The following is a 23,761-nucleotide window of genomic DNA, read 5'->3' as shown; positions in this document are numbered from 1 at the left end:
TCAACAAAATAAAGTCGCCTGGCCTCCTGGGTAATCCCACACAGCACTAGAACTAGATGTAGCTACTGTTAGCTCCACCTAGTGCTAGCTGTAGCTACTGTAACTTCCACCTAGCGCTAGCTGTAGCTTAGGTTAGCTCCACCTAGCGCTAGCTGTAGCTACTGTTAGCTCCACCTAGCGCTAGCTGCAGCTACTGTTAGCTCCACCTAGCGCTAGCTGCAGCTACTGTAAGCTCCACCTAGCGTTAGCTGTAGCTCAGGTTAGCTCCACCTAGCGATAAGTAATAAGTACTGCTATAGTCCTAGATCGGTACTACAGCTGGATTGATCCTGCTGTTGCTTGTTGACCCCGCCCACTTACTACTTGCCCCGCCCACTCCCCAGGTACAAGGTGCTAATGAGGGGTGTGGCCCTGGCCGAGGACCCCAGGGGGCGGTGCCTTGAGCTGCTCCAGACCTACGACAGCAGCAGTAGCCAATGGCAGCTTGGCAAAACCAAGGTGAGGGATTTAGAGAACGAGGAAGTAGTTGGTTGTATGTATACATTTCCTCATACTCACGTCGTGAGTTCAGACCGAGTGGTGTCTGTGGATGTTTTAGTGGTTGGAAAGTATAAGGTGTATGACACAAGATTAGACAGTTTATATAATACAATATGCAATATCATGTATTTGTTCCACAACAATAATATTTTGATCTGGTGGGGCTTTGGCTCTCTGGTGAAAGGTCTAGGTTGAGTCGTGTGGTCCACTCATCATCTCCTCTCCTCCTCATGTCATCATCTCCTTCCTTCCTCCCTTCTCCTCCTATCTTCTCCTCTCCTCCTCTCCTTTCTTCCTCTCATCTCCTCCTACCTTCTCCTCTCCTCCTCTCCTCTCCTCTCCTTATTTCCTCTCCTCCTCTCCTCTCCTCCACTCCTCTCCTCCCCTCTCTTCCTCCTCCTCTACTGTCCAGGTGTTCCTCAGAGAGTCTCTGGAGCATCGCCTGGAGAAGGAGCGCGAGGAGGAGGTTCTGCGGGCGGCCATGATCATCCAGGCCCATGTACTGGGCTTCATCGCCAGGTAACGCTCTCAATCCCTCTTCCAGAACAGAGGAGTCACGTGACACGCTGAAACAGACAAACTTTACATCAGATGCAGACAAAACATGTCGCAAACCTCTAAAGGCTGCTACAGACCGGCCCAACCGTTGGCCATCTGAAACGTTTGAGGAGACTCGGACGAGTTTGTTCAGATGTGTTGGAAGCTTTTGGTGCGGACGGTGTCCGGTCTGATTCAACATGCAAAGTCTGAGTGCATTCGCATCTGATGAATAGAGCCTCTGCTTGGTTGTCTGCTGCTAGTAAACAATCAGCGAATCAGCGCGGTGTGTGGGAGGGGAGGAATAGCGCCACGAGAATAGCGCCTCTTGCAAGCACAGAACGTGCTGTGTAGTTGGCAGTAGTCTTCGCGGTGTGTTTCAATGCAACTTTTCTTCCAAACGGCTCAGACAAGAGGCATCGGAGTGGTCGGATAAAGGCAGTTGGCCGTTGGTTTAAGTGTGGGTGGTGTGTAGGACTTCCCATACACCTTGGCTTTCAGGGTTTCAATAAACCGGCCTTTCTGGAAATGTATAGCATCAATCTTAGCTGTGAAGACTTCCTTGTGGTACAAGATCAACTACATTTTTGATGGGTGGTGCGGCAACAAATGGAACTGGGTGTTTACCGCATGCAATAAAAGAATTCAGTCGAGAACAAACCCTGAACCTGTCAGGAAGCCCCGGACGAGTCCAGTCATCCAAATGGCGAGACTCAAATCCCTAGCGGAGCGTGACGTCTACTGCTGTTCCATCTGTCTGGATCAGCTGCGCGAGCCGGTGACCATACCCTGTGGACACAGCTACTGCCTGGGCTGCATCAGAGACTATTGGAGCAACGACAGGAGGTTCTTCAGCTGTCCCCAGTGCAGGAAGATCTTCACGTTGAGACCGGCTCTGGAGAAGAACACCGTTCTAGCGGAGCTCATTGAAAACACGGAGGCAGCAGCCAACAGACAGCCAGACCCTGACCCTGACCCAGACCCTGACCCGGACTCTGACCCCTGCTCTGCTGGACCCGGAGAAGTGGGCTGTGACATCTGCACCCTGGTGAAGATGAGGGCCATCAAGACCTGTCTGGTTTGCATGGTGTCCTACTGTGAGGAGCACGTCCTGAGTCACTATCAAGTGGCCGGGCTGAAGAGACACAAGCTGGTGGAACCGACAACCGAACTCCAGGACAACATCTGCCCCCGTCACGACGAGGTCATGAGGATCTACTGCCGCCGAGACCGGGTCAGTATCTGTAACCTGTGTGCTGTGGACGAGCACCGAGGCCATGAGACGATCACAGCCGAGGCCGAGAGACTCGAGAGGCAGAAGGATCTCATCGGGCACCAGAGAGTCGTGCAGGCAAGGATCCAGAAGGTGGAGGAAGATGTTGTGGTTCTTCAGGAGGAGATTGACTCTATCAATCACTCTGCTAACGTAGCATTGAGAGATATCGACGAGCTCTTTGCTGAGATGATCCGTCCCCTTGAGAGCCAGAGGGCCGACATTAAAGAGAAGATCAGGACCAAGGAGAAGGTGGCGGTGAGCCGGCTCCACGACCTGCAGCGTAACCTGGAGCAGGAGAACTCCGTGATGAGGAGGAGCATCGATGACCTGGATGCTCTCTTCCAGAGCCACAGTGACATTCACTTCCTGAAAGAATGCCCTCAGGACTTGTTTCTCAAGAAGTACACAGGCCTGCCCCCGAGAGGCCCTGATCCCATGCAGTACTTGAAGAACGTGACCTTAGCTTTGGCCAAGATGAGGAATAAACTAAAGGAGTTTGTAAAAGACGAAGCCCCTCCTGTTTCACGAGCCGTGGCCGAAGTGGACGTCCTGCCTTCACAGCAGGCTGAGCCCAAGTCCAGAAGTGATTTCTTACAATACTCATGTGAACTGAGCTTCGACCCAAAGACAAAAACCAAATTCCTGACTCTGTCCGAGGATGACCGAAAGGTGATGTCTGAGGGGAACAAAAAGGTCAAGTTTGTGGGTTCCAGAGCGGTGAGGCCGAAGAAGAACCGAGCAGGAAAGCAAAGCCCGCTGGTCTGGGCGGTGGAGCAGTGTCTGAGTAAAGAGTCTCTGACTGGGAGGCAGTACTGGGAGGTCAGCTGGACCACGCGCTACGTCTCCATCGCCATGGGTTACAAGGACAGCTCGTGGAATGACCAGGGCGCCGACGACAAGTCCTGGGCTCTGATCGTCTGCCCCACCGCCGTTGAATTCAAACACAACGACGTCATCACCCTGCTCCCCGGCCCGCACCCCTCCAGGGTGGGGGTGTACTTGGACTACAGGGCGGGCACCCTGCGGTTCTACTGCTCCAATACCATGACCCTGCTGCACAAAGTGCAGACCATCTTCACCCAGCCGCTGTTCGCTGGCGTCACGCTGGACGCTCAGAGCGGGGCGACGGCAGAGTTCTGCTATCCTCGCTTAGCTTAGAAGAGCGGTTTGAGATTGAAATGTGACTTCCATTATGATTGGAGGTTGGTTATATTTTGTTATGTTCTCGGAATAGTTGCTATTTGTTGTGACAATGATGATGGGAATGCAGCATTAGCCTGGAACTTAAAGCATCGGGAAATTCTGATTTTTTTGACGTTACGAATGTCAAATGTCAGTTGAATTAGATGTTTGAAAGTTATACTTTTACTCCAGTAAATTATAAATTCATTGTCTTAAGTTTTTTTTTCTTTCAAACATACCCCTCCCCCTCGCTAGATGGGAATGTAGGGGGTGGAGCTGAAGTGAAACCTAGCCCCGCCCCTTAAGTCAATTCAAATGTCAACAAGAAGTTTGCCAGATGGCATTCTTTTAATTCTTGAGGATGGACGGGTACTAGCTCAAACTGGTTATTCGGTTTCCTCTAAAGCTTTGTCACATTACGAATATAAGGTAAGGAACAATTAATGTTGATTTTTTTTAATCAAACTTCTACACCCAAACAAAAAATTAAATTATCAATTCATTATTCTTGAGATTTTTAATGTTTGGATCATATAAAAGAAAGCATTTTATGTATTAGAATTAATTGTATGCTTATAAATGACACAATTTAACAGGTTTTGGGCACATCTTTACCAGAATCTCCTGTAGTGCTGGTTGTTTGACATTTCCTTTGACAATAAAACACTGAATCCTCATTTTCATGTTATTCTTCATGGGGAAAAAACATCCAAACCGGGGAAACCTAAAGTTGAGTAACTTCGATACCACGATTGAGACCAAAACAACAAAATCATACAATGTAGATATTCTTTAAGATATTTGCGCCAAAAAATATATATTTGCCTTCCTCTGGTATATATGGCTGTACCACCTAGTTATGATGCATTCCTTCACTGGCATCAAACTGATGAGTGTTTCGTCCAATGTTCTATCGTCAACTACGCTGCTGTCCTCCATTCTTGTCTACATGGTTGCTAAGCGCTGCTGTAGCCAAGTTCAAAAGTACACCGTAACCAGGTTAAAACAAAGGTTTCACCTCTAGGTGGCGGCAGACTCACCAGAGTGTGCTACAGAGTCGCCAATCTTGTCCTACAGAGATGGTCTATTGAGTGACAGATAGAAGGTGTGAAGCTGCACCTTTAGTTAGGCTCCAAAATGGCTGCCGATTAGCCAAGTCCAGCCACACGTGCAGATACTTTGAACATGCCTGGTACCATCCTCTTAGGATGCCTCCAAAACGGCCATTGTCCAGCCACACGTATGTCCAAGGACGTATGTGTGGCTGGGCAATGGCCGTCTCTTGGCCAATGGCCCGCTATTTTGTTCTGCATTCTCTTGGCGAATGGGCGGCCATTTCAGTCGGCCTTCTCTTGGCGAATGAGCGGCCATTTTTGGAGACATGCAGGCCAGTTGTTGTTGTTTTCCACACTGCTCAGCTTTCCTCCCCGTGGATGCGTTAAACCTCCTCTGTGGATCTCTCTGCTCAACAGGAAACAGTACAGGAAGCAGCTGCAGTGCATTGTGGTCATTCAGAAGAACTACCGGGCGTTCTTCTGGCGCAGGAGGTTCCTGCTGCTGCGGCAGGCGGCGCTTACCTTCCAGCGGCTCGTCCGCGGCCGGCGCGCCCGCCGCCTCTGCAGCCTGCTCCTGGAGGAGAGGAGGAGCAGGGAGGAGGAGGAGGAGAGGAGGCGCAGCGAGGAGCGGAGGGAGATGGAGAGGTAAGGTGTCATTACTTGTAGAGACTTTTACGAACGAGACATGTCAGGTCAGGACGTGCAAAACCTAAATCTAACATGTCCGTCTGCCTTTTGTGTTTTTCAGAGAAAGACAACGGTTGGAGACTGAGTTACTTGCGAAACAGGTATAGCCAAAATGCTCTCCTTACTGGTCTCCCTCCCTCCCTGTCTCACTGCCTCCCTCTCTCGCCTCCCTGTCTCACTCCTTCCCTCCCTCCCTGTCTCACTCCCTCCCTGTCTCACTCCCTCCCTCCCTCCCTCCCTCCCTCCCTGTCTGTCTCACTACCTCCCTCTCTCCCTGTCTCACTCCCTCCCTCTCTCTCACCCTCCCTGTCTCACCCCCTCCCTCCCTCCCTGTCTCACTCCCTCCATGTCTCACTCCCTACCTCCCTCCCTGTCTCACTCCCTCCCTCTCTCCCTCCCTCCCTGTCTCACTCCCACACTGCGTTCTTGTCCTGGTCCTTCTGTATCTCCTCATACATCTCCTGTCCCTCCTGACGGTGTCCAGGCGGAGGCAGCGAGGGCGCTAGAGGAGGCTCGGTGCGAGGAGGCGCTCGGGGAGGAGCCCGGTTCCCCCCTGGTCCCGGGCTCCGTGGAGGAGGAGGCGCCGGCGGCGGCGGACGGGATCCGCCCCCAGGAGGTGTCCAAGGTGGAGGAGATCCTCCGCCTGGAGCGGGAGATCCAGGCCCTGCAGCGGCAGAAGGAGCGGCAGGAGCTGTCCCTCACGGAGGCCTCCCTGTGCCGGCTGCACCTCCTCCGGGATCAGGAGCTGCGGCGGCTGGAGGACGACGCCTGCAAGGCCGCCCAGCAGTTCCTCGACTCGCTCAACTTCGACGAGATCGATGAGTGCGTCCGCAACATCGAGAGCTCGCTGGGCTCCGGCGGCGAGGCGGCGGCGGCGGTGGCGCCGGCCAAGGGGGGCGGCGACGAGGGGGAGCAGGAGGAGGAGGAGGAGGAGGAGGTGGATGAGGGCTTCGGCGCCGACGACGACAAAGACTCGCCCAACCCCAGCGAGCACGGCCACTCGGACGGCCAGCGGACCAGCGGCATCCGCACCAGCGACGACTCGTCGGAGGAGGACCCGTACGCCAACGACGGCATAGCCCCGCCCCCCGGCCTGCTGCACCCAGGGGGGGGGGCCCTCCCACCGCCGCCGCCGCCGCCCGTCGCCTGCCACAGCGTGTCCTCCAGTGGGGACTCGGCCTACTGCCACCCCCAGGCCTCGTCGGAGGCCCCGTCGGAGGTGGAGCTGATCCCGCCCGACGAGGACTCGGACTACGACCAGGACGACTACGACCAGGACGCCCTGGGCTCCAGCGCCGGGCGGCCCGGGTCGCACCCCCGCAGCGGGCAGTGGTCCCCGGACTACCAGGGCTCCCTGGGCACCTACAGCAGCTCAGCGGCATACCGCTTCAGCTCCGAGGGGCCGCAGTCTTCGGTGGGTAGACCCTCCCCTGCTCCCGGTCCAGTCTGGGGTCCAAGGCCAAAGAGTACTGATGTGGTTTATGCTAGTTTAGCATAGCGCAAGTTAGCCATAGCAGATGGCTCGACTTACCCTCATCCGACTCAATTTAGCATGACTTTAGGTGTAACTTTATTAACGTTGATTTAGCAAAGCGTAACTTGAAAGGAGTTTAGTGACCCTCAGTGTTTGTTGGTCTCCAGTTGGAGGACAGTTTAGTGACCCTCAGTGTTTGTTAGTCTCCAGTTGGAGGACAGTTTAGTGACCCTCAGTGTTTGTTAATCTCCAGTTGAAGGACAGTTTAGTGACCCTCAGTGTTTGTTAGTCTCCAGTTGGAGGACAGTTTAGTGACCCTCAGTGTTTGTTAATCTCCAGTTGAGGGACAGTTTAGTGAGCCTCAGTGTTTGTTAATCTCCAGTTGGAGGACAGTTTAGTGACCCTCAGTGTTTGTTAGTCTCCAGTTGGAGGACAGTTTAGTGACCCTCAGTGTTTGTTCATCTCCAGTTGGAGGACAGTTTAGTGACCCTCAGTGTTTGTTAACCTCCAGATGGAGGACAGTTTAGTGACCCTCAGTGTTTGTTCATCTCCAGTTGGAGGACAGTTTAGTGACCCTCAGTGTTTGTTAACCTCCAGATGGAGGACAGTTTAGTGACCCTCAGTGTTTGTTAACCTCCAGATGGAGGACAGTTTAGTGACCCTCAGTGTTTGTTAGTCTCCAGTTGGAGGACAGTTTAGTGACCCTCAGTGTTTGTTAATCTCCAGTTGAAGGACAGTTAAGTGACCCTCAGTGTTTGTTAATCTCCAGTTGGAGGACAGTTTAGTGACCCTCAGTGTTTGTTAATCTACAGTTGAAGGACAGTTTAGTGACCCTCAGTGTTTGTTAACCTCCAGTTGGAGGACAGTTTAGTGACCCTCAGTGTTTGTTAGTCGCCAGTTGGAGGACAGTTTAGTGACCCTCAGTGTTTGTTAGTCTCTAGTTGGAGGACAGTTTAGTGACCCTCAGTATTTGTTAAACTCCAATTGGAGGACAGTTTAGTGACACTCAGTGTTTGTTAATCTCCAGTTGAAGGACAGTTTAGTGACCCTCAGTGTTTGTTAATCTCCAGTTGGAGGACAGTTTAGTGACCCTCAGTGTTTGTTAATCTCCAGTTGGAGGACAGTTTAGTGACCCTCAGTGTTTGTTAACCTCCAGTTGGAGGACAGTTTAGTGACCCTCAGTGTTTGTTCATCTCCAGTTGGAGGACAGTTTAGTGACCCTCAGTGTTTGTTAACCTCCAGATGGAGGACAGTTTAGTGACCCTCAGTGTTTGTTAACCTCCAGATGGAGGACAGTTTAGTGACCCTCAGTGTTTGTTAGTCTCCAGTTGGAGGACAGTTTAGTGACCCTCAGTGTTTGTTAATCTCCAGTTGAAGGACAGTTAAGTGACCCTCAGTGTTTGTTAATCTCCAGTTGGAGGACAGTTTAGTGACCCTCAGTGTTTGTTAATCTCCAGTTGGAGGACAGTTTAGTGACCCTCAGTGTTTGTTAACCTCCAGTTGGAGGACAGTTTAGTGACCCTCAGTGTTTGTTAGTCGCCAGTTGGAGGACAGTTTAGTGACCCTCAGTGTTTGTTAGTCTCTAGTTGGAGGACAGTTTAGTGACCCTCAGTATTTGTTAAACTCCAATTGGAGGACAGTTTAGTGACACTCAGTGTTTGTTAATCTCCAATTGAAGGACAGTTTAGTGACCCTCAGTGTTTGTTAATCTCCAGTTGGAGGACAGTTTAGTGACCCTCAGTGTTTGTTAATCTCCAGTTGGAGGACAGTTTAGTGACCCTCAGTGTTTGTTAACCTCCAGTTGGAGGACAGTTTAGTGACCCTCAGTGTTTGTTAGTTGCCAGTTGGAGGACAGTTTAGTGACCCTCAGTGTTTGTTAGTCTCTAGTTGGAGGACAGTTTAGTGACCCTCAGTGTTTGTTAATCTCCAGTTGAAGGACAGTTTAGTGACCCTCAGTGTTTGTTAATCTCCAGTTGGAGGACAGTTTAGTGACCCTCAGTGTTTGTTAATCTCCAGTTGGAGGACAGTTTAGTGACCCTCAGTGTTTGTTAACCTCCAGGTGGAGGACAGTTTAGTGACCCTCAGTGTTTGTTAGTCGCCAGTTGGAGGACAGTTTAGTGACCCTCAGTGTTTGTTAGTCTCTAGTTGGAGGACAGTTTAGTGACCCTCAGTATTTGTTAAACTCCAATTGGAGGACAGTTTAGTGACACTCAGTGTTTGTTAATCTCCAGTTGAAGGACAGTTTAGTGACCCTCAGTGTTTGTTAATCTCCAGTTGGAGGACAGTTTAGTGACCCTCAGTGTTTGTTAATCTCCAGTTGGAGGACAGTTTAGTGACCCTCAGTGTTTGTTAACCTCCAGTTGGAGGACAGTTTAGTGACCCTCAGTGTTTGTTAGTTGCCAGTTGGAGGACAGTTTAGTGACCCTCAGTGTTTGTTAGTCTCTAGTTGGAGGACAGTTTAGTGACCCTCAGTATTTGTTAAACTCCAATTGGAGGACAGTTTAGTGACACTCAGTGTTTGTTAATCTCCAGTTGAAGGACAGTTTAGTGACCCTCAGTGTTTGTTCATCTCCAGTTGGAGGACAGTTTAGTGACCCTCAGTGTTTGTTAATCTCCAGTTGGAGGACAGTTTAGTGACCCTCAGTGTTTGTTAGTCTCCAGTTGGAGGACAGTTTAGTGACCCTCAGTGTTTGTTAATCTCCAGCTGGAGGACAGCGAGGAGGACTTCGACCGCTTCGAGACGGACGAGGAGCTGTCGTACCGCCGCGACTCTGTGTACAGCTGCGTCACGCTACCCTACTTCCACAGCTTCCTCTTCATCAAGGGTGAGGAGCGGCACACGCTAACGCAGCACACGCTAACAACACATCACACGTCAACAAACAGTCTTCCTCTTAAAGTAAAAGACATTACTAGACTATTACTAGATAACAATAGATTGGATTATACTAGATTTGATTCTACAAGATTAGAATAGATTTGATTCTACAAGATTAGAATAGATTTGATTATGCTAGATTAGGATATACTAGATCACAATAGATTAGATGATCGTAGATCAGGATCTACTAGATCACAAAAAGATTAAATTATACTATGTTATGATTTGCTAGATTATACTCTATTGGATTACACAATATAATACTAGATTAGGATCTACCAGATCACAATAGATTAGATGACACTAGATCACTAGATCCCAGTGGATTCCATTGGATCAGGTGACCCCCTCCTTAACCACGCCCCCCCCCCCCTCCACAGGCGGCCTGATGAACACGTGGCGGCGGCGCTGGTGCGTGCTGAAGGACGAGACCTTCCTGTGGTTCCGGGCCAAGCAGGAGGCCCTGAAGCAGGGCTGGCTCCTCAAGAAGGGCGGCGGCTCCTCCACGCTGTCGCGCCGCAACTGGAAGCGCCGCTGGTTCGTGCTGCGGCAGAGCAAGCTCATGTACTTCGAGAACGACGGCGAGGACAAGATGAAGGGCATGCTGGACATGCACGCCGCCAAGTCAGTACCCCAGCCTGAACCTTAGCCACTTAGCTGCACAGCCATGTAACCATGTAGCCACCTAGCCTTGTCGCTACTTAGCAACCTAGCCATGTAGCCACATAGTAATATAGCCATGGAGACACGTAGCCACCTAGCAATGCAGCCCCATCGCCATGTAGCCATATAGCAACCTTGCAAGATTATTTGTGACATCACACATTGCAAAGTAAACATTCTTTATCGTTATTGACCCTCGACCTCAGGGAACGGGTGTGTATAAACTGGTAGGCATTTGCAGCTCCTCAAAGTGTGTGTGTGTGCGTGTGCGTGTGTGTGTGTAGAGAGGTGGTAGATAACACGGGTAAGGAAAACGGGCTGGACATCGTGATGGCCGACAGAACGTACCACCTGATCGCAGAGACCGCAGAGGACGCCAGGTGAGTCTGAGTGTGTGTGTTTGTATGTGTTCATATGTATCTATGTGTGTCTGTTGTGTTTATTAGGATATGTCTGTGCTTGTGTGTTTTTATGTGTTCATGTGTATTGAACACATGAACAAACACATAGTGTGTGTGTGTGTGTGTGTGTGTGTGTGTGTGTGTGTGTGTGTGTGTGTGTGTGTGTGTGTGTGTGTGTGTGTGTGTGTGTGTGTGTGTGTGTGTGTGTGTGTGTGTGTGTGTGTTCCTATCATATGATTTCACCAAGGCATGTGCATGTATCATAAGATAGGCATGTTGTGGGCGAGTCTCTCTGCTGATTGGCTAACGGTGTGGTGCGGTGTGCTGTGATTGGCTTCAGCCAGTGGTTCAGTGTTCTGAGCCAGGTGCAGGGATCCACGGAGCAGGAGATCAGAGAGATGCACGATGAGCAGGCCAACCCCCAGAATGCAGTGGTGAGTACCGCCGCATTGCATGCTGGGGAACTGAGTTGTTTGTTCTGATGTATATGATGTGAACTGTTATTGATTGAATTGTAGAAACTTGAAGGTTAAACTCATCTTCATCATGTGTAAACAAAAGGCTGCTCACCCTAACTGTTATTAATATTCTCTCCCTCCCTCCCTCCCTCCCTCCCTCCCTCCCTCCCTCCCTCCCTCCCTCCCTCCAGGGGACTCTGGATGTGGGGATGATTGATTCAGTTTGTGCATCAGACAACCCAGAGAGGTGAGGGGAATACAAACACATTCAGTGAAGTGTGTGTGTGTGTGTGTGTGTGTGTGTGTGTGTGTGTGTGTGTGTGTGTGTGTTTTGTGTGTGTGTGTGTGTGTGTGTGTCTGTAATGTGTATGTGTATCTGTAATGTGTTTGTGTGTGTCTGTTGTGTAACATGTATGTGTTTCTGTAATGTTATGTGTGTGTGTGTGTGTGTAATTCTGTGTATGTGTTATGCTGTGTGTCTAGCGTATGTGTGTGTGTAATGCTGGCTGTCTGTAACGTGTGTGTTTGTGTGTCTGTAATGCTGTGTGTGTGTGTGTGTGTGTGTTTCGGTAACGTGTGTGTGTGTGTGTAATGCTGTTTGTCTGTAACGTGTGTGTGTGTGTGTGTCGGTACCGTGTGTGTGTGTGTGTGTGTGTTTCGGTAACGTGTGTGTGTCTGTAACGTTTGTGTGTCGGTAACACGTGTGTGTGCGCTGCAGGTCCAACTCGTTTGTGATGATCACGGCGAACCGCGTGCTGCAGTGCCAGGCGGACACGCCGGAGGAGATGCACCACTGGATCACTCTGCTGCAGCGCTGCAAGGGCGACACCCGCGTGCACGGCCAGGAGTTCATCATCAGGGGTACAGGCACACACATGCACACACACTTACATGCACACAAACACATACATGCATGCAAGCACACACACACAATGTATACACAAACACACACACGCATGCACACACACCAACACATTCATGCCCACACACACACACTCACACAAGCATGCACACACACGCACAAATGCCCTCACATACAAGACCGGCTTGTATTTGTGTGTGTGTGTTTAGCATTGCAAGTATATATTAGCATGCACTCATTAGCATGTTATAACCACACATGATAAACACAAGCATACACAAACATGTAAACACCCATACACACTCCAGAGCCTGCCTCCACTGAGGCGTGGTGCGGAGGAGGTGCACCAGGCCGTGGTGAGGAGGATGTGAGGAGGCTGCAGGCTCTGACCCCCCCTGTTGCTCCACAGGCTGGCTGCAGAAGGAGCTGAAGAACAGCAGCCGCGCGGCTCTGAAGCTGAAGAAGCGCTGGTTCCTGCTGACGCACAACTCCCTGGACTACTACAAGAGCTCGGAGCGCCAGGCGCTGAAGCTGGGGACGCTGGTGCTCAACAGCCTCTGCTCCGTGGTGCAGCCCGACGACAAGGTCTTCAAGGAGACCGGTGAGCACCAAGCCCCCCCCCCCCCCCCCCCCCCCCCGGGAGAGGGTGCATGCTCGGTGGGTCGTGGGGGAGGGGAGGTCAAACCACCACCCCCCCATGGGGAGATGGTGCAACTTCTGTGGGTCATCGGGGAGGGGATGTCGGAACACTTTTTTAAGAGCAGTAGTGCATAAAACATCAGATCTAGAACTCACTCGTTCAGAGTACACCTAGACTCTGCAAAGCCTCCCCCCTTACCTCCCCCCTTACCTCCCCCCTTCTCACGCACTTATTGTATGTTGTACGTCCTGGCACTTAAATAAAAGTACTTAGGATCATTTAGCATCTTATCCTAACTCTCTGTTTTACTTAGCATTGTGTAGCATCTTCTCCTAGCTATCTTTGTTGTGTCGCTAGGTTAATGGGTTAACCTAGCGATTGTTAGGGCGTGGCACCTGGTTCTATGAACATCCTTACTGTACCAACAGAGATTATTTGTTGTTTCTCTTTCTTCTGACAAATGTACTTATTGTAAGTCACTTTGGACGAAAGCATCTGCTGGATGCCCTTAATGTAAATGTGAATCCAGTACACTTCAACAAAGTGATTCTAGATCGAACCAGCTGAGTTCATCCCTAGCGCTAAACCCCACGAGGTCTCCTTCTGGGGCCTGGAGTCAGGAGCAGGTGACCAACGGGTGCGTGTGCTCCGTCCGCAGGCTACTGGAACGTGACGGTGTTCGGGCGGAGGCACTCGTACCGCCTCTATACCAAGCTGCTAACGGAGGCGTCCCGCTGGGCCGGCGCCATCCAGACCGTCATCGACTCCAAGGCACCCATCGACACGCCCACCCAGCAGCTCATCCACGACATCAAGGTGAGGGGGCCTGGGGTTAGACAGTACAGAGCGGGCCCTCGCAGCAGCTCATCAACCACATCAAGGTGAGGGGGCCTGGGGTTAGACAGTACAGAGCGGGCCCTCGCAGCAGCTCATCCACGACATCAAGGTGAGGGGGCCTGGGATTGGACAGTACAGAGACACGCCCATGTAGCAGATCATCCACCACATCATGACCTTCTGTCATGTATCTAACCCTGTATCTTACCGGCATTTCTTCAAATTAAAGTGAAGGCTGATGCATGTCATAAAGGAGCAGGTAGGGGTTAGACTGTCGAGAGGAAGGTTGTTAATGAGCAGGTAGGGGTTAGGTAGTTGAGATCCATGTCATAGAGGAACAGGTAGGAGTTAAGTAGTTGAGATCCATGTCATAGAGGAACAGGTAGGGGTTAGGTAGTTGAGATCCATGTCATAGAGGAACAGGTAGGGGTTAGGTAGTTGAGATCCATGTCATAGAGGAACAGGTCAACTCAATTTCTTGCTCTGCTTTCAGGCAACGGATCGGTTGCGATAGGTTCATTCTACTTCACATCTTGACGTCCTCAAAGTGGGTTCACATGCACCACTAAGTTGAGGGAAATCCTCCTTCACGTTAAGCAGTCACGGCAGATGATTTAGAGACCTGGAGGAAGGGCATTTCTCAGATCGGGGCTCCATCATGACTCTTTATCCCGTGGTTGTGTCTCCAGGAGAACTGTCTGAACTCTGAGGTGGTGGAGCAGATCTACAAGAGGAACCCCATCCTCCGTCACAGCCACCACCCGCTCCACTCGCCCCTGCTGCCCCTCCCCTACGGGGACATCCACCTCAGCTGTGAGTCTCCATCACCGCCGACCCCATCAGCCTCCAACCGTCTGTCCCTCACTCCCTGCACCCACCCCCCCTCATCCACCCCTCAAACCAAACATCCACCCCTCAAACCAACCATCCACCCATCACTCATCACTCATCATTCATCCACCCATCACTCGTCCATTCATCACTCACCACGCATCCACTCCTCCACCCATTTGTTCATCCACGCTGATGCCTTGCTTCCCTTTCTTTAAACCCATTGACTCCATCAACCCGTCTCTCAGCCTCTATAACGATGTTAATCTTCTGATGGATTTGTAAGCACTCTCAGCACGGTGGACAGCGCCAGTGAGTGCTCTCATGTTCTGCTGTTCACACGCGACACATCCTCAACCTCTGGACTCGTCTCCTCCCCTTTCTCCCCTCCACCCCGCCCCTCCCCCCTCACCCTCCCTCCTCCACCCTTGACCTCTCCTCCCCTCCTCCTCGGCGCCTCCCCTCCCACTCCATCCCTTCTCTGACCCTGACCCCTCCTCCTCCACCCCTGACTCTGACCCCGCCCCTCCACCCCTGACCCCTCCTCCACCCCTGACTCCGCCCCCCTGACCCCGCCCCTCCACCCCTGACCCCCCCTCCACCCCTGACTCCGCCCCCCTGCCCCCTCCTCCCCCTGCCCCCTCCTCCTCCACCCATGACTCCGCCCCCCTGACCCCGCCTCCTCCTCCACCCCTGACCCCTCCTCCTCCACCCCTGACCCCGCCCCTCCACCCCTGCCCACTCCCCCACCCTGACTCCGCCCCCCTGACCCCGCCCCCTCCTCCTCCTCCGCGCCCCCTGACTCCGCCCCCTGACCCCGCCCCCCAGCCCTGAGGACCAAGGGCCCCACCACCCTGCAGGACGAGGCGCTGAAGGTGTTCGCCTCGCTGCAGCACCTGGAGGGCGTGGCGGACCCCCTGCCCGTCATCCAGGGGGTCCTGCGGACGGGCCAGGAGCTGCGGCCCCTGAGGGACGAGCTGTACTGCCAGCTGGTGAAGCAGACGGCGCGGCCCCCCCACCCCGGGGGCCCCGGGAACCTGTGCAGCTGGAGGATCCTGGCCTGCATGGCCTGCACCTTCCTGCCCAGCCGCGGCGTGCTCCGCTACCTCAAGTTCCACCTCAAGAGGTGAGGCGAGGGGGGAGCAGGCATGGAGGGGGGCATGGGAGGGAGATGGGGGAGGGAGAAGGGGGAGGCATGGGAGGGACAGGAGGAGGCGTGCCAGTGCTCCCTCTTGTGCAATGGGGGGCGATAGCTTAATAGTTAGGCTGTTGGTCTGACTCTCTGTTGATGTGTTCTGCGTTCAAACCCCCCTAAATAATCTTGTGTATCTCTCTGGGTTATTACTCTCTTTAAAGAGTAGAGGCTGCACACTATGTATTGATCCCATGGGGGTTATTCCCACCATTAGAAAGAAGTTCCGCAGTTCATCCCTTTGACTCCTTGTCAGGACCTCACTACCTTACCAAGAGGTCTAGACTCTAGAGGAACTAGAGGGAAGACACTCCTCATGCCAGTAGGGGAGGTCACGATACAGACCTCAAACTTTAACTTTAATCCCCATAAACCAGGGGTCACCAACCTTTATGAACCTGAGAGCTACTTCATGGGCACTGAGTCATACGAAGGGCACCCAGTTCTATACACTCTTCTGAAATAACAAAATTAGCTCAGTTTGTCTTTAGTTATACATAACTATTAATGATTATTGATACTCATCTATGTGAAGACATGTTAATTAATTAAGTCATGTTAATGATTTCTCACAATAATTATCAACAATGACTTAAAAAAGGTGGGAAAGAGTTGTTCAAGAATGAGTAGTGGTATGTTCAGAACAGGCCTGCGGGCGCCTCATGTGGTCCTTGCGGACGCCATGGTGCCCGCGGGCCCTGTGTTGGTGACCCCTGCTTTAACCCAGCGGATCATTAACCTAACTCCTCCTCCTTTGTCCCGTAGGACGAAAGAGCTGTCCCCCAACTCGGAGATGGAGCGCTACGCCTCGTTCGCCCTGGACTCCCTGAAGAAGACCCGCACCCGGGAGCACGTCCCGGCGCAGGAGGAGATCCGGGCCATCGTGGCCCGCCAGGAGATGACCACCATGGTGCACTGCCACGGCGGGGGGTCCTGCAAGATCACCATCAACTCCCACACCACCGCCGGCGAGGTGGGTGCAGACACACTCATGATCCGCCCGGATCTGAGACCCATCTGAGCTCCGCAGCTCACCAGGGGGTCCGGTGTTACAATGGTGTGTTTGTGTGCGTCCCAGGTGGTGAAGAAGCTGACCTGGGGCCTGGCGATGGAGGGCAGCAGGAACATGTTCGCTCTGTTCGAGCACAACGACAGCGTGGACAAGGCCATCGAGGGCCGCGCCGTGGTGGCCGACGTGCTCGCCAAGTTTGAGAAGTACGTCTCCTCTACCCCTCTCTGGACTCATCCACAATAACATTTACATTTAGCAGACGCTTTTATTTTCATTTGTTTCACTTTCATTTTGTCAGAAGAAAGACAAACAACGATATTTCGCTGTCGGTACAGTTCACTGTCGGTCCATGTTCATAGAACCAAGTGTCAAGCAATAACAATCGCTAGGTTCACCCATTCCCCGTACACAACAGAGATAGCTAGGATAAGATGTTACACAAGGCATAAGTACAATTTTTAAGTGCCAGGGCGTACAAGGGGAGGTAATCGCTTGTCAGTGTGAGATTGTGTGTGACAGTCGGGGTGAGGGTGCGCTGGCTCCGCTGACCGATTCCTCCCGTGTTCTGCAGGCTGTCAGCTGGCCAGGACCCCCAGGCCACCGGCTGGAGGTTCTACTTCAAGCTGTACTGCTTCCTGGATACCGACGGCGTTCCCAGGGACAGCGTGGAGTTCGCCTTCATGTTCGAGCAGGTGAGAACCGAACGCCAGCTCACCAAGTGCTGATATGTGTTTTTCATTTGTGGGTAGAGCACTGAAAATCTATACTCAAGTAAAAGTACAATTACTTTACTCAACATCCACTTGAGTAAAAGTAAATATTCCAATTTGAAAACCTACAGAGTAAAAAAGTACTTTATTATAAGATACTCAAATTACAAGTTACTTTACATTTTTGTATTGGAGTGCTTTGAAAAAGATGCACTCTTAAAACTTTTCTTCCCAAGTTGCTTCATTGTGTGCATTGTTCATTAAACATACATACAACAATACGTACAACATAAACAAAAATTCAAACAAATGTACAGAAAAAACGTGAATTAGCTCTGTGCATATGACAAAAGGCAAGAGCTTTGTAGGAACACAACCAATGAAACACCAACCAGGCTGGTTTGGTTAGCTGATTAGCCAATCAGATTTGTCTTCACGCGATTGCGATCCAGCCTACGCATAGCATGCACGCACACTCACAGCCAGACACAACGACGACGAACAAGTTCGAGAGTGGTCTGCAGAATACAGAGCCTGTGTAACATAGTATCTTTAGAATTATATAAACTCTACGTGGACCGTAACCCCGCACCCCCTGCCGAAAATATCTTCCTGCGCATCTGCATCCATGGCGCTTCTGGTCCTCATTCCCAACGTAACGGTCGACTCGTATCCTCGGCTATGGAATCGCAGCAACGTTGCAACGCAACGTGTACGCTTGTATTACAGTCAACGAAGATAATTTGTTTATCAAAATACTCATTTCAATGAAGGCACCATGGAAAATGTAATGGAGTAAAGTGTAGAATTCTAAATCAAATATTTACTAGAGTAAGAGTTAAATGACAGACTTAAAAAAGGAACGTGAAAAGTACTCTTTACACGAAAAAAGTACTTTTTTACTCATTTGCGTCACATGTAACGCCTTACTACCCACCACTGGTGTTTTTTTGTACCGTTAGATATTACAATAACAATAAACGCCCAAAAATTAAGACTGAAACAGTAAGAATCTAAATCAGTTTTCTTGCTCGTAATCAATATAAATGTCTGTCCACACCACCCCCCCCCCCCCAATACATGGAACCTTAACTGACATCTGCTTCCTTTATCCATCTCTGTCATCTATCCTTTATTTATCATCCATCTCTATGTCCATCTCTGTCCACCTCTGCATCCATTAATCTCTCGTCCATCTCTCCATCTGTGTCCTTCTATCCATCATTTATCATCCATCCCCCTCCTCCCTCTCCTCCTGCTCCTACCCCCCTCTCCCCCTCTTCCACCTCCTCCCCCCTCTCCTCCTGGTCCTCCTCCCCCCCCTCTCCCCCCTCTCCTCCTGGTCCTCCTCCCCCCTCCCCTCACTCCTCCTCCCCCTCCTCTCCCCCTCCCCCCCCCCTCTCCTCCTGGTCCTCCTCCCCTCTCCCACCTCCTCCCCCCTCTCCTCCTGGTCCTCCTCCCCCTCTCCCCCTCCTCTCCCCCCCCTCCTCTCCCCCTCTCCTCCTCCCCCTCCTCTCCCCCTCCTCCCCCCTCTCCTCCTGGTCCTCCTCCCCCCTCTCCTCCTGGTCCTCCTCCCCCCTCTCCTCCTGCTCCTCCCCCCCTCTCCCCCTCTTCCACCTCCTCCCCCCTCCCCCCCCCCCCCTCCTCCTGGTCCTCCTCCCCCTCTCCTCCTCTCCCCCTCCTCTCCCCCCTCTCCCCCCTCTCCTCCCCCCCCCTCCCCCCTCTCCCCCTCCAGGCCCATGAGGCTGTGATCCGCGGCCGCTACCCGGCCCCTGAGGAGACCCTCCAGTTCCTGGCGGCCCTGCGGCTGCAGTACCTCCTGGGGGACCACGGCTCCCCGGCCCCCCTCCCCGACATGGCCCAGGTGTTCCCCGTGGCGCGGCTCCGCGCCCGCGTGCAGAACTCGGCCAAGACCTTCGCCCCGGGCGCCGGCTCGGTGTCGGAGCGCTCCTCCTCCGGGAGCGGCGAGAGGAAGCGCTCCAGCTTCCTGGAGGGAACGCTGAGGAGGAGCTTCCGGAGCGGCTCGCTGAGCCGGCAGAAGCTGCTGGAGGAGGAGAACTCGCTGGAGGCGTGGCTGCGCGAGGAGACGGCGGCGGTGCACGCCAGCGTGCTGGACAAGTGGCGGCGGCTGGTGGGGATGAACCAGGAGCAGGCCATGGGGAAGTACATGGCCCTGGTGAAGGAGTGGGCGGGCTACGGCTCCACGCTCTTCAACGTCGAGGTGAGGGACGCCGCCGTATTCACCGTGTCACCGGCTAGATGGATAGATAGATGGAGACAATTAAAATACAAAGCAGTGCTAAGGAACACAGAAATAGATGCTAAAGTAAGGAGAAACTGAATAAACCGGGCAAACAGCATAAACTATAAAGCGGCCCAGTGCCAGTACTTCACAGTATATTAAAAGCGCGTCGTACAGGCCTCCATGTCCCAGCATGCCTCTGCGGCCTCCGTCTCCCAGCATGCACCTCACCCCCTGTCCGTGCCCTTGCAGAGCACTGACGAGGCGTTCCCCAGCGAGCTGTGGCTGGGCGTCAGCCGGCAGGCCGTGTCGCTCTACAAGCGCGGGGAGCCCTGGCCCCTGGAGGTGTTCCCCTACGAGCAGATCCTCTCCTTCGGGGCCCCGCTGCCCAACGCCTACAAGATCGCCGTGGAGGGCCGCGAGCTGCTCTTCGAGACCCCTCTGGTACGTACCCAGGCGCCTGGAGACTCTGTTTCCGTCGTCTTAACTTTGGGATTTAAGCCTTCGCCTCCGGCGCTGACGTTAAACTCCTTGTCGAGGAGGGTGGCAACAGGGGTAGTTACACCGGGTTACCTCTAGAACAACCCTTAACTAACCGTCAACTATCTCAGACCCACCCTAGCCTCACCCCTTACTGCTGAAGAACCCTACCCTAATGCCCTTACCTTGACGGCTAGATTGACCCTTAACCTGTTCTGATCAAACACACCGGCCCTACCCTAGTCCCTAGCTCCTAGATTAACCCTAATCCAACACCCTGACACTAGTCCCTAGCTCCTAGATTACCTCTAATCCACCGCCCTGACCCTAGTGCCTAGTTCCTAGATTAATGAATCCAAAACCCTGACCCTACTCCCTATCTTCCAGATTAACCCTAACCTGCTCTAATCCAACCTAATCTCCTCTGACCATGCTATGCTCCCCCTCCAGGTGATGGACATCGCTAAGCTGATGAAGGCCTACATCAGCATGATGGTGATGAAACGCCACAGCAACCCCCAGTCGCTCAGCAGCCACGGCAGCCAGAGCAGCGCCTGGTGACCCCCTGGTGACCTGCAGGACCTCTGAACTTTGACCTCTGACCCGGGCGCTGTGTGGGTACAGCGCCTGGCGTCTGACGGGCCAGGACCCGAAGAGGGGGAGGAGCCGGGCGTCATGGAGACAAAAAACCACCACATCCCCACCACAAACCAAACTCGTGTACATAGGTCGTTGTTAACCACAGTTGGGGTCAGGGTTAGGCTCTGACCCTGAGGTTAGACTCTGACCCTGAGGTTGGACTCTGACCCTGAGGTTAGACTCTGACCCTGAGGTTAGGCTCTGACCCTGAGGTTAGACTCTGACCCTGAGGTTAGGCTCTGACCCTGAGGTTAGACTCTGACCCTGAGGTTAGACTCTGACCCTGAGGTTAGGCTCTGACCCTGAGGTTAGACTCTGACCCTAGACTCTGACACTAAGGTTAGACTATCTAACCCTGACCCGGATTTACAGAGGTCGTTATTTTCAAAGAATCACAGTTGTCGTTAAGGGTAGGGGTTACGGTTAGCCTGAACTTCACCCTTATACTCACCTTGAAGGAAAATATTGTGTCAGGAAAGGAGCGAACTTGACTTGGTATTGTTGGTGGAGTGGGGACTTTGATTCTGTGGGAAAATCTTTTTGTTTCAAGTTAAACTGCTAATTTTTTTTTCTATATGCTAGGTGCTGTCACACTTCACGGGCTGTTAATATACTGTGTGTGTGTGTGTGTGTGTGTGTGTGTGTGTGTGTGTGTGTGTGTGTGTGTGTGTGTGTGTGTGTGTGTGTGTGTGTGTGTGTGTGTGTGTGTGTGTGTGTGCGCGCGTGCGTGTCTGAGTTTCTTTTTGTGTGTGGGTGGGTCTTTTGACTGTCAGAATGTAAAAAACAAGCAGAGAATTTGTAAAAAGAAAAAAAGAAAGTACTTACAGGATTTGAGTGAAGGCCTTGTGTCGAGCTATATCCAGGTCTGTTTGTAAATGTACATCCTTATGCAGTCGCCTTGAACATTTCAAACCATGCTGGGATCTCACAGGACCCTGCCGTGCCAGCCTCGAGGACTCTCAATCAGGACCGAGCTCGCTGTCAATCCAGGTATCCCTCTCGTTGTTCTCGAGACGCTGCCGTCTCTCCTGTCCTACCGATGTTCCTTAATGCGTTCACAAGGACCTACGAGTCCTACATCCACACTGGCGTCTGGACGTCCATTTTGTGAATCCTCATCAGTTCATAGAGAGAGTTTGTATCACAGAAGGGATATGAATCATCCATACTCTACTGTATCGGCTTAAGGAAAACCAGTCGGTATGATTTAAACCATACTCTATATTCTATAGTGTACTCTCGGCTACAAAACGTTTTTCGGACTCGTGGTTTGTTTCTGATTAGTCGCAGGTTTATTCATGTCTGAACTACATTTCTTCAGGAGCAGAACTACATTTCCCAGGAGCACCGCGGGCGGTCGGTCCATCCAAAGCTCTTTGCCGTCTGTGCCTTATTGTATATTGTGTACACTTTAAGTAACGCCATCTTCTGTCGAGTTGTAATGTGCAATGTCTGGTTTGTGATTGATGGTGTATCCACTAGCTGTACATTTTATACCGCTGCCCTTTGCCTTCAGTTTGATTTTGGACCACGAGGTGATATTTTATAGATAATCATGTTGTATTTTTCCTTACGATTACAGTGAATCCATCATCAACAGAAATACTGGATTCTTGATGCTTTTGTATCTGTATTGGCTATGTTGTGTATGTAGGCCTACAATATGGCTCTGACAATAAACCATAAATATTTACATGGCTGTCTGACTTTTAATACCTTCTTATCAATGCTTTATTTTAGTTTTCGGGTTTGCAGATAATACCGAAGTTTCCTTAAATGGACATCTTTAAAGTTCTTCCGTTATAAAAAAATTGTTCAGCTTTGATTTAAATTGATTTTGGGAAATCAATCAAGAAGAACTAACTATAGGCTACACCAGTGTAACCTAGTTCACCTACCCTGACCATGGTTTGGGACCTAGAATCATTGCTTGTTGGCCGGAAACGGAAAGGGGGGCTGTTTACGTTTGGTTGTAGTCTTTTCGATCGGTTCTCTGTCTCAACCGTAGGGCTAGAATCGAGCGAAAAGACCACAACCAAACGTGAACACCCCCCTTTCCGTTTCCGGCCAACGAGCAAAGAGTCTTTCAACAGAAATCAATGGGATTTACAAAATGCGCTTAATGTGCAATTAAACACTATAGAAACTGTATTTCTCTACGATACTTGATTCAACCACTCTATTTCATCCAACCTGGTCTCACAGGAATCCGTGAAATTACTACGGACGAATAACTCGAAATCCGTGGACACATCACGGAAGCACGCCGATTTCCGTGATGTGGCCACGGAATTCGCTCCAATGCAAGTTAATGACGCTGATGTTCCGTGGCTCACACGCGGATCCCCGTTTCAACGAGCGAGTCGACCACGGGGGCTTAACTCAAAACCCGGGGTGGTCTCACTGAAACAATTAAATTGTCCTTGTTGTGTCCACGGAAGTTTCTCCAATGCAAGTAAATGACAATGATATTCCGTGGCACACACACAGATTCCCGTTTCAATCTGTGTGTGTGCTCCCGTTTCAATCTGTCTGTGCCACATTTGACCACAGCGGGGGCTTAACTCAAAATCCGTGGTGGTCTGACGGAATCACTTAAATTGTCCGTGATGTGGCCACGGAATTTTCTCAAATGCATGTAAATGACGCTGTTATTCCGTGGCTCACACACGGATATCGGCGTGTTTCCGTGATGTGGCCACGGATTTCGAGTTAAGCGTCCGACCGTAGTCATTTCACAGATTCCTGTGGGACCATGTTGGTTTTATAAGTCTGAATATTTTTTGGCCCACGCAAAACTTGGCTTTTGGGCGTACGTACACTTTTAGTAACGATCCCACGCAGTTTTATAAAAGAGACCCCTGGTGTTTGCAATTGAAATAGGAAACGGCGCCCTCTGCTGCTGAGGTGAAGACAGATTGTAGACTATGTCCATGGCAACATAATAATAATAATGGATTGAATCTATATAGCGCTTTTCTAGACACTCAAAGACGCTTTACAGTGAAGGGGGGACCTCACCAACCCCCCAAATAATTCATTTAGCCAAATAAAAACTCTTTGTCGTCACCCCCTGCTGTTGATTTCATGAACAAGTTTAAACTTACTAGTGGTCCCCTGGATCGGTAAAGAGTTCAGGAGTTCAACTCTTTACCGATCCAG

At 51.5% G+C, this 23,761-nt stretch overlaps 3 protein-coding genes across 8 annotated transcripts in view; 2 read left to right on the top strand and 1 right to left on the bottom strand.

Annotated features, from left to right (window-relative positions):
- myo10 (myosin X) overlaps window positions 1–22,292 on the top strand; it is a 93,461-nt gene extending 71,169 nt beyond the window's left edge. The window contains exons 21-42 of one of the 6 annotated variants that reach the window (XR_003977540.1): window positions 384–498; window positions 953–1,059; window positions 5,008–5,235; window positions 5,339–5,378; window positions 5,762–6,691; window positions 9,456–9,576; window positions 10,013–10,256; window positions 10,580–10,675; window positions 11,037–11,130; window positions 11,346–11,401; window positions 11,873–12,015; window positions 12,426–12,617; window positions 13,315–13,472; window positions 14,183–14,306; window positions 15,153–15,450; window positions 16,282–16,489; window positions 16,595–16,731; window positions 17,100–17,220; window positions 18,974–19,459; window positions 19,733–19,924; window positions 20,411–20,716; window positions 20,869–22,292. Coding sequence is in view for 1 of the 6 variants with exons in the window: in XM_030362647.1 (XP_030218507.1) it covers window positions 384–498; window positions 953–1,059; window positions 5,008–5,235; window positions 5,339–5,378; window positions 5,762–6,691; window positions 9,456–9,576; window positions 10,013–10,256; window positions 10,580–10,675; window positions 11,037–11,130; window positions 11,346–11,401; window positions 11,873–12,015; window positions 12,426–12,617; window positions 13,315–13,472; window positions 14,183–14,306; window positions 15,153–15,450; window positions 16,282–16,489; window positions 16,595–16,731; window positions 17,100–17,220; window positions 18,974–19,459; window positions 19,733–19,924; window positions 20,411–20,521 (4,201 nt within the window). In the remaining 5 variants the exon portion in view is untranslated. Of the gene's footprint in view, window positions 1–383; window positions 499–952; window positions 1,060–5,007; window positions 5,236–5,338; window positions 5,379–5,761; window positions 6,692–9,455; window positions 9,577–10,012; window positions 10,257–10,579; window positions 10,676–11,036; window positions 11,131–11,345; window positions 11,402–11,872; window positions 12,016–12,425; window positions 12,618–13,314; window positions 13,473–14,182; window positions 14,307–15,152; window positions 15,451–16,281; window positions 16,490–16,594; window positions 16,732–17,099; window positions 17,221–18,973; window positions 19,460–19,732; window positions 19,925–20,410 lie in introns of all 6 variants that reach the window. The other 5 variants (XR_003977539.1, XR_003977541.1, XR_003977538.1 and 2 more) reach the window with 5 other exon arrangements.
- Window positions 1,094–4,212, top strand: LOC115548208 (tripartite motif-containing protein 16). The gene has a single exon (XM_030362680.1). The coding sequence runs from the start codon at window positions 1,781–1,783 to the stop codon at window positions 3,509–3,511; it is 1,731 nt and encodes a 576-aa protein (XP_030218540.1). The 5' UTR covers window positions 1,094–1,780; the 3' UTR covers window positions 3,512–4,212.
- A 305-nt stretch (window positions 22,293–22,597) lies between the features above and the next one.
- LOC115548598 (verrucotoxin subunit beta-like) overlaps window positions 22,598–23,761 on the bottom strand; it is a 205,966-nt gene continuing 204,802 nt past the window's right edge. Inside the window, exon 12 of the mRNA XM_030363347.1 lies at window positions 22,598–22,609. Coding sequence (XP_030219207.1) covers window positions 22,598–22,609 — 12 coding nt within the window. The remainder of the gene's footprint in view (window positions 22,610–23,761) is intronic.

The sequence above is a fragment of the Gadus morhua genome, chromosome 8 (genome assembly GCF_902167405.1).
Source record: "Gadus morhua chromosome 8, gadMor3.0, whole genome shotgun sequence".
Lineage (NCBI taxonomy): Eukaryota > Metazoa > Chordata > Actinopteri > Gadiformes > Gadidae > Gadus > Gadus morhua.
This window is presented reverse-complemented; position numbering and strand designations above follow the sequence as displayed.

What these genes read in the sequence shown, in the direction of transcription:
- LOC115548208 (XM_030362680.1), top strand. Translation starts at nt 1,781, where the DNA reads ATGGCGAGACTCAAATCCCTAGCGGAGCGTGACGTCTACTGCTGTTCC.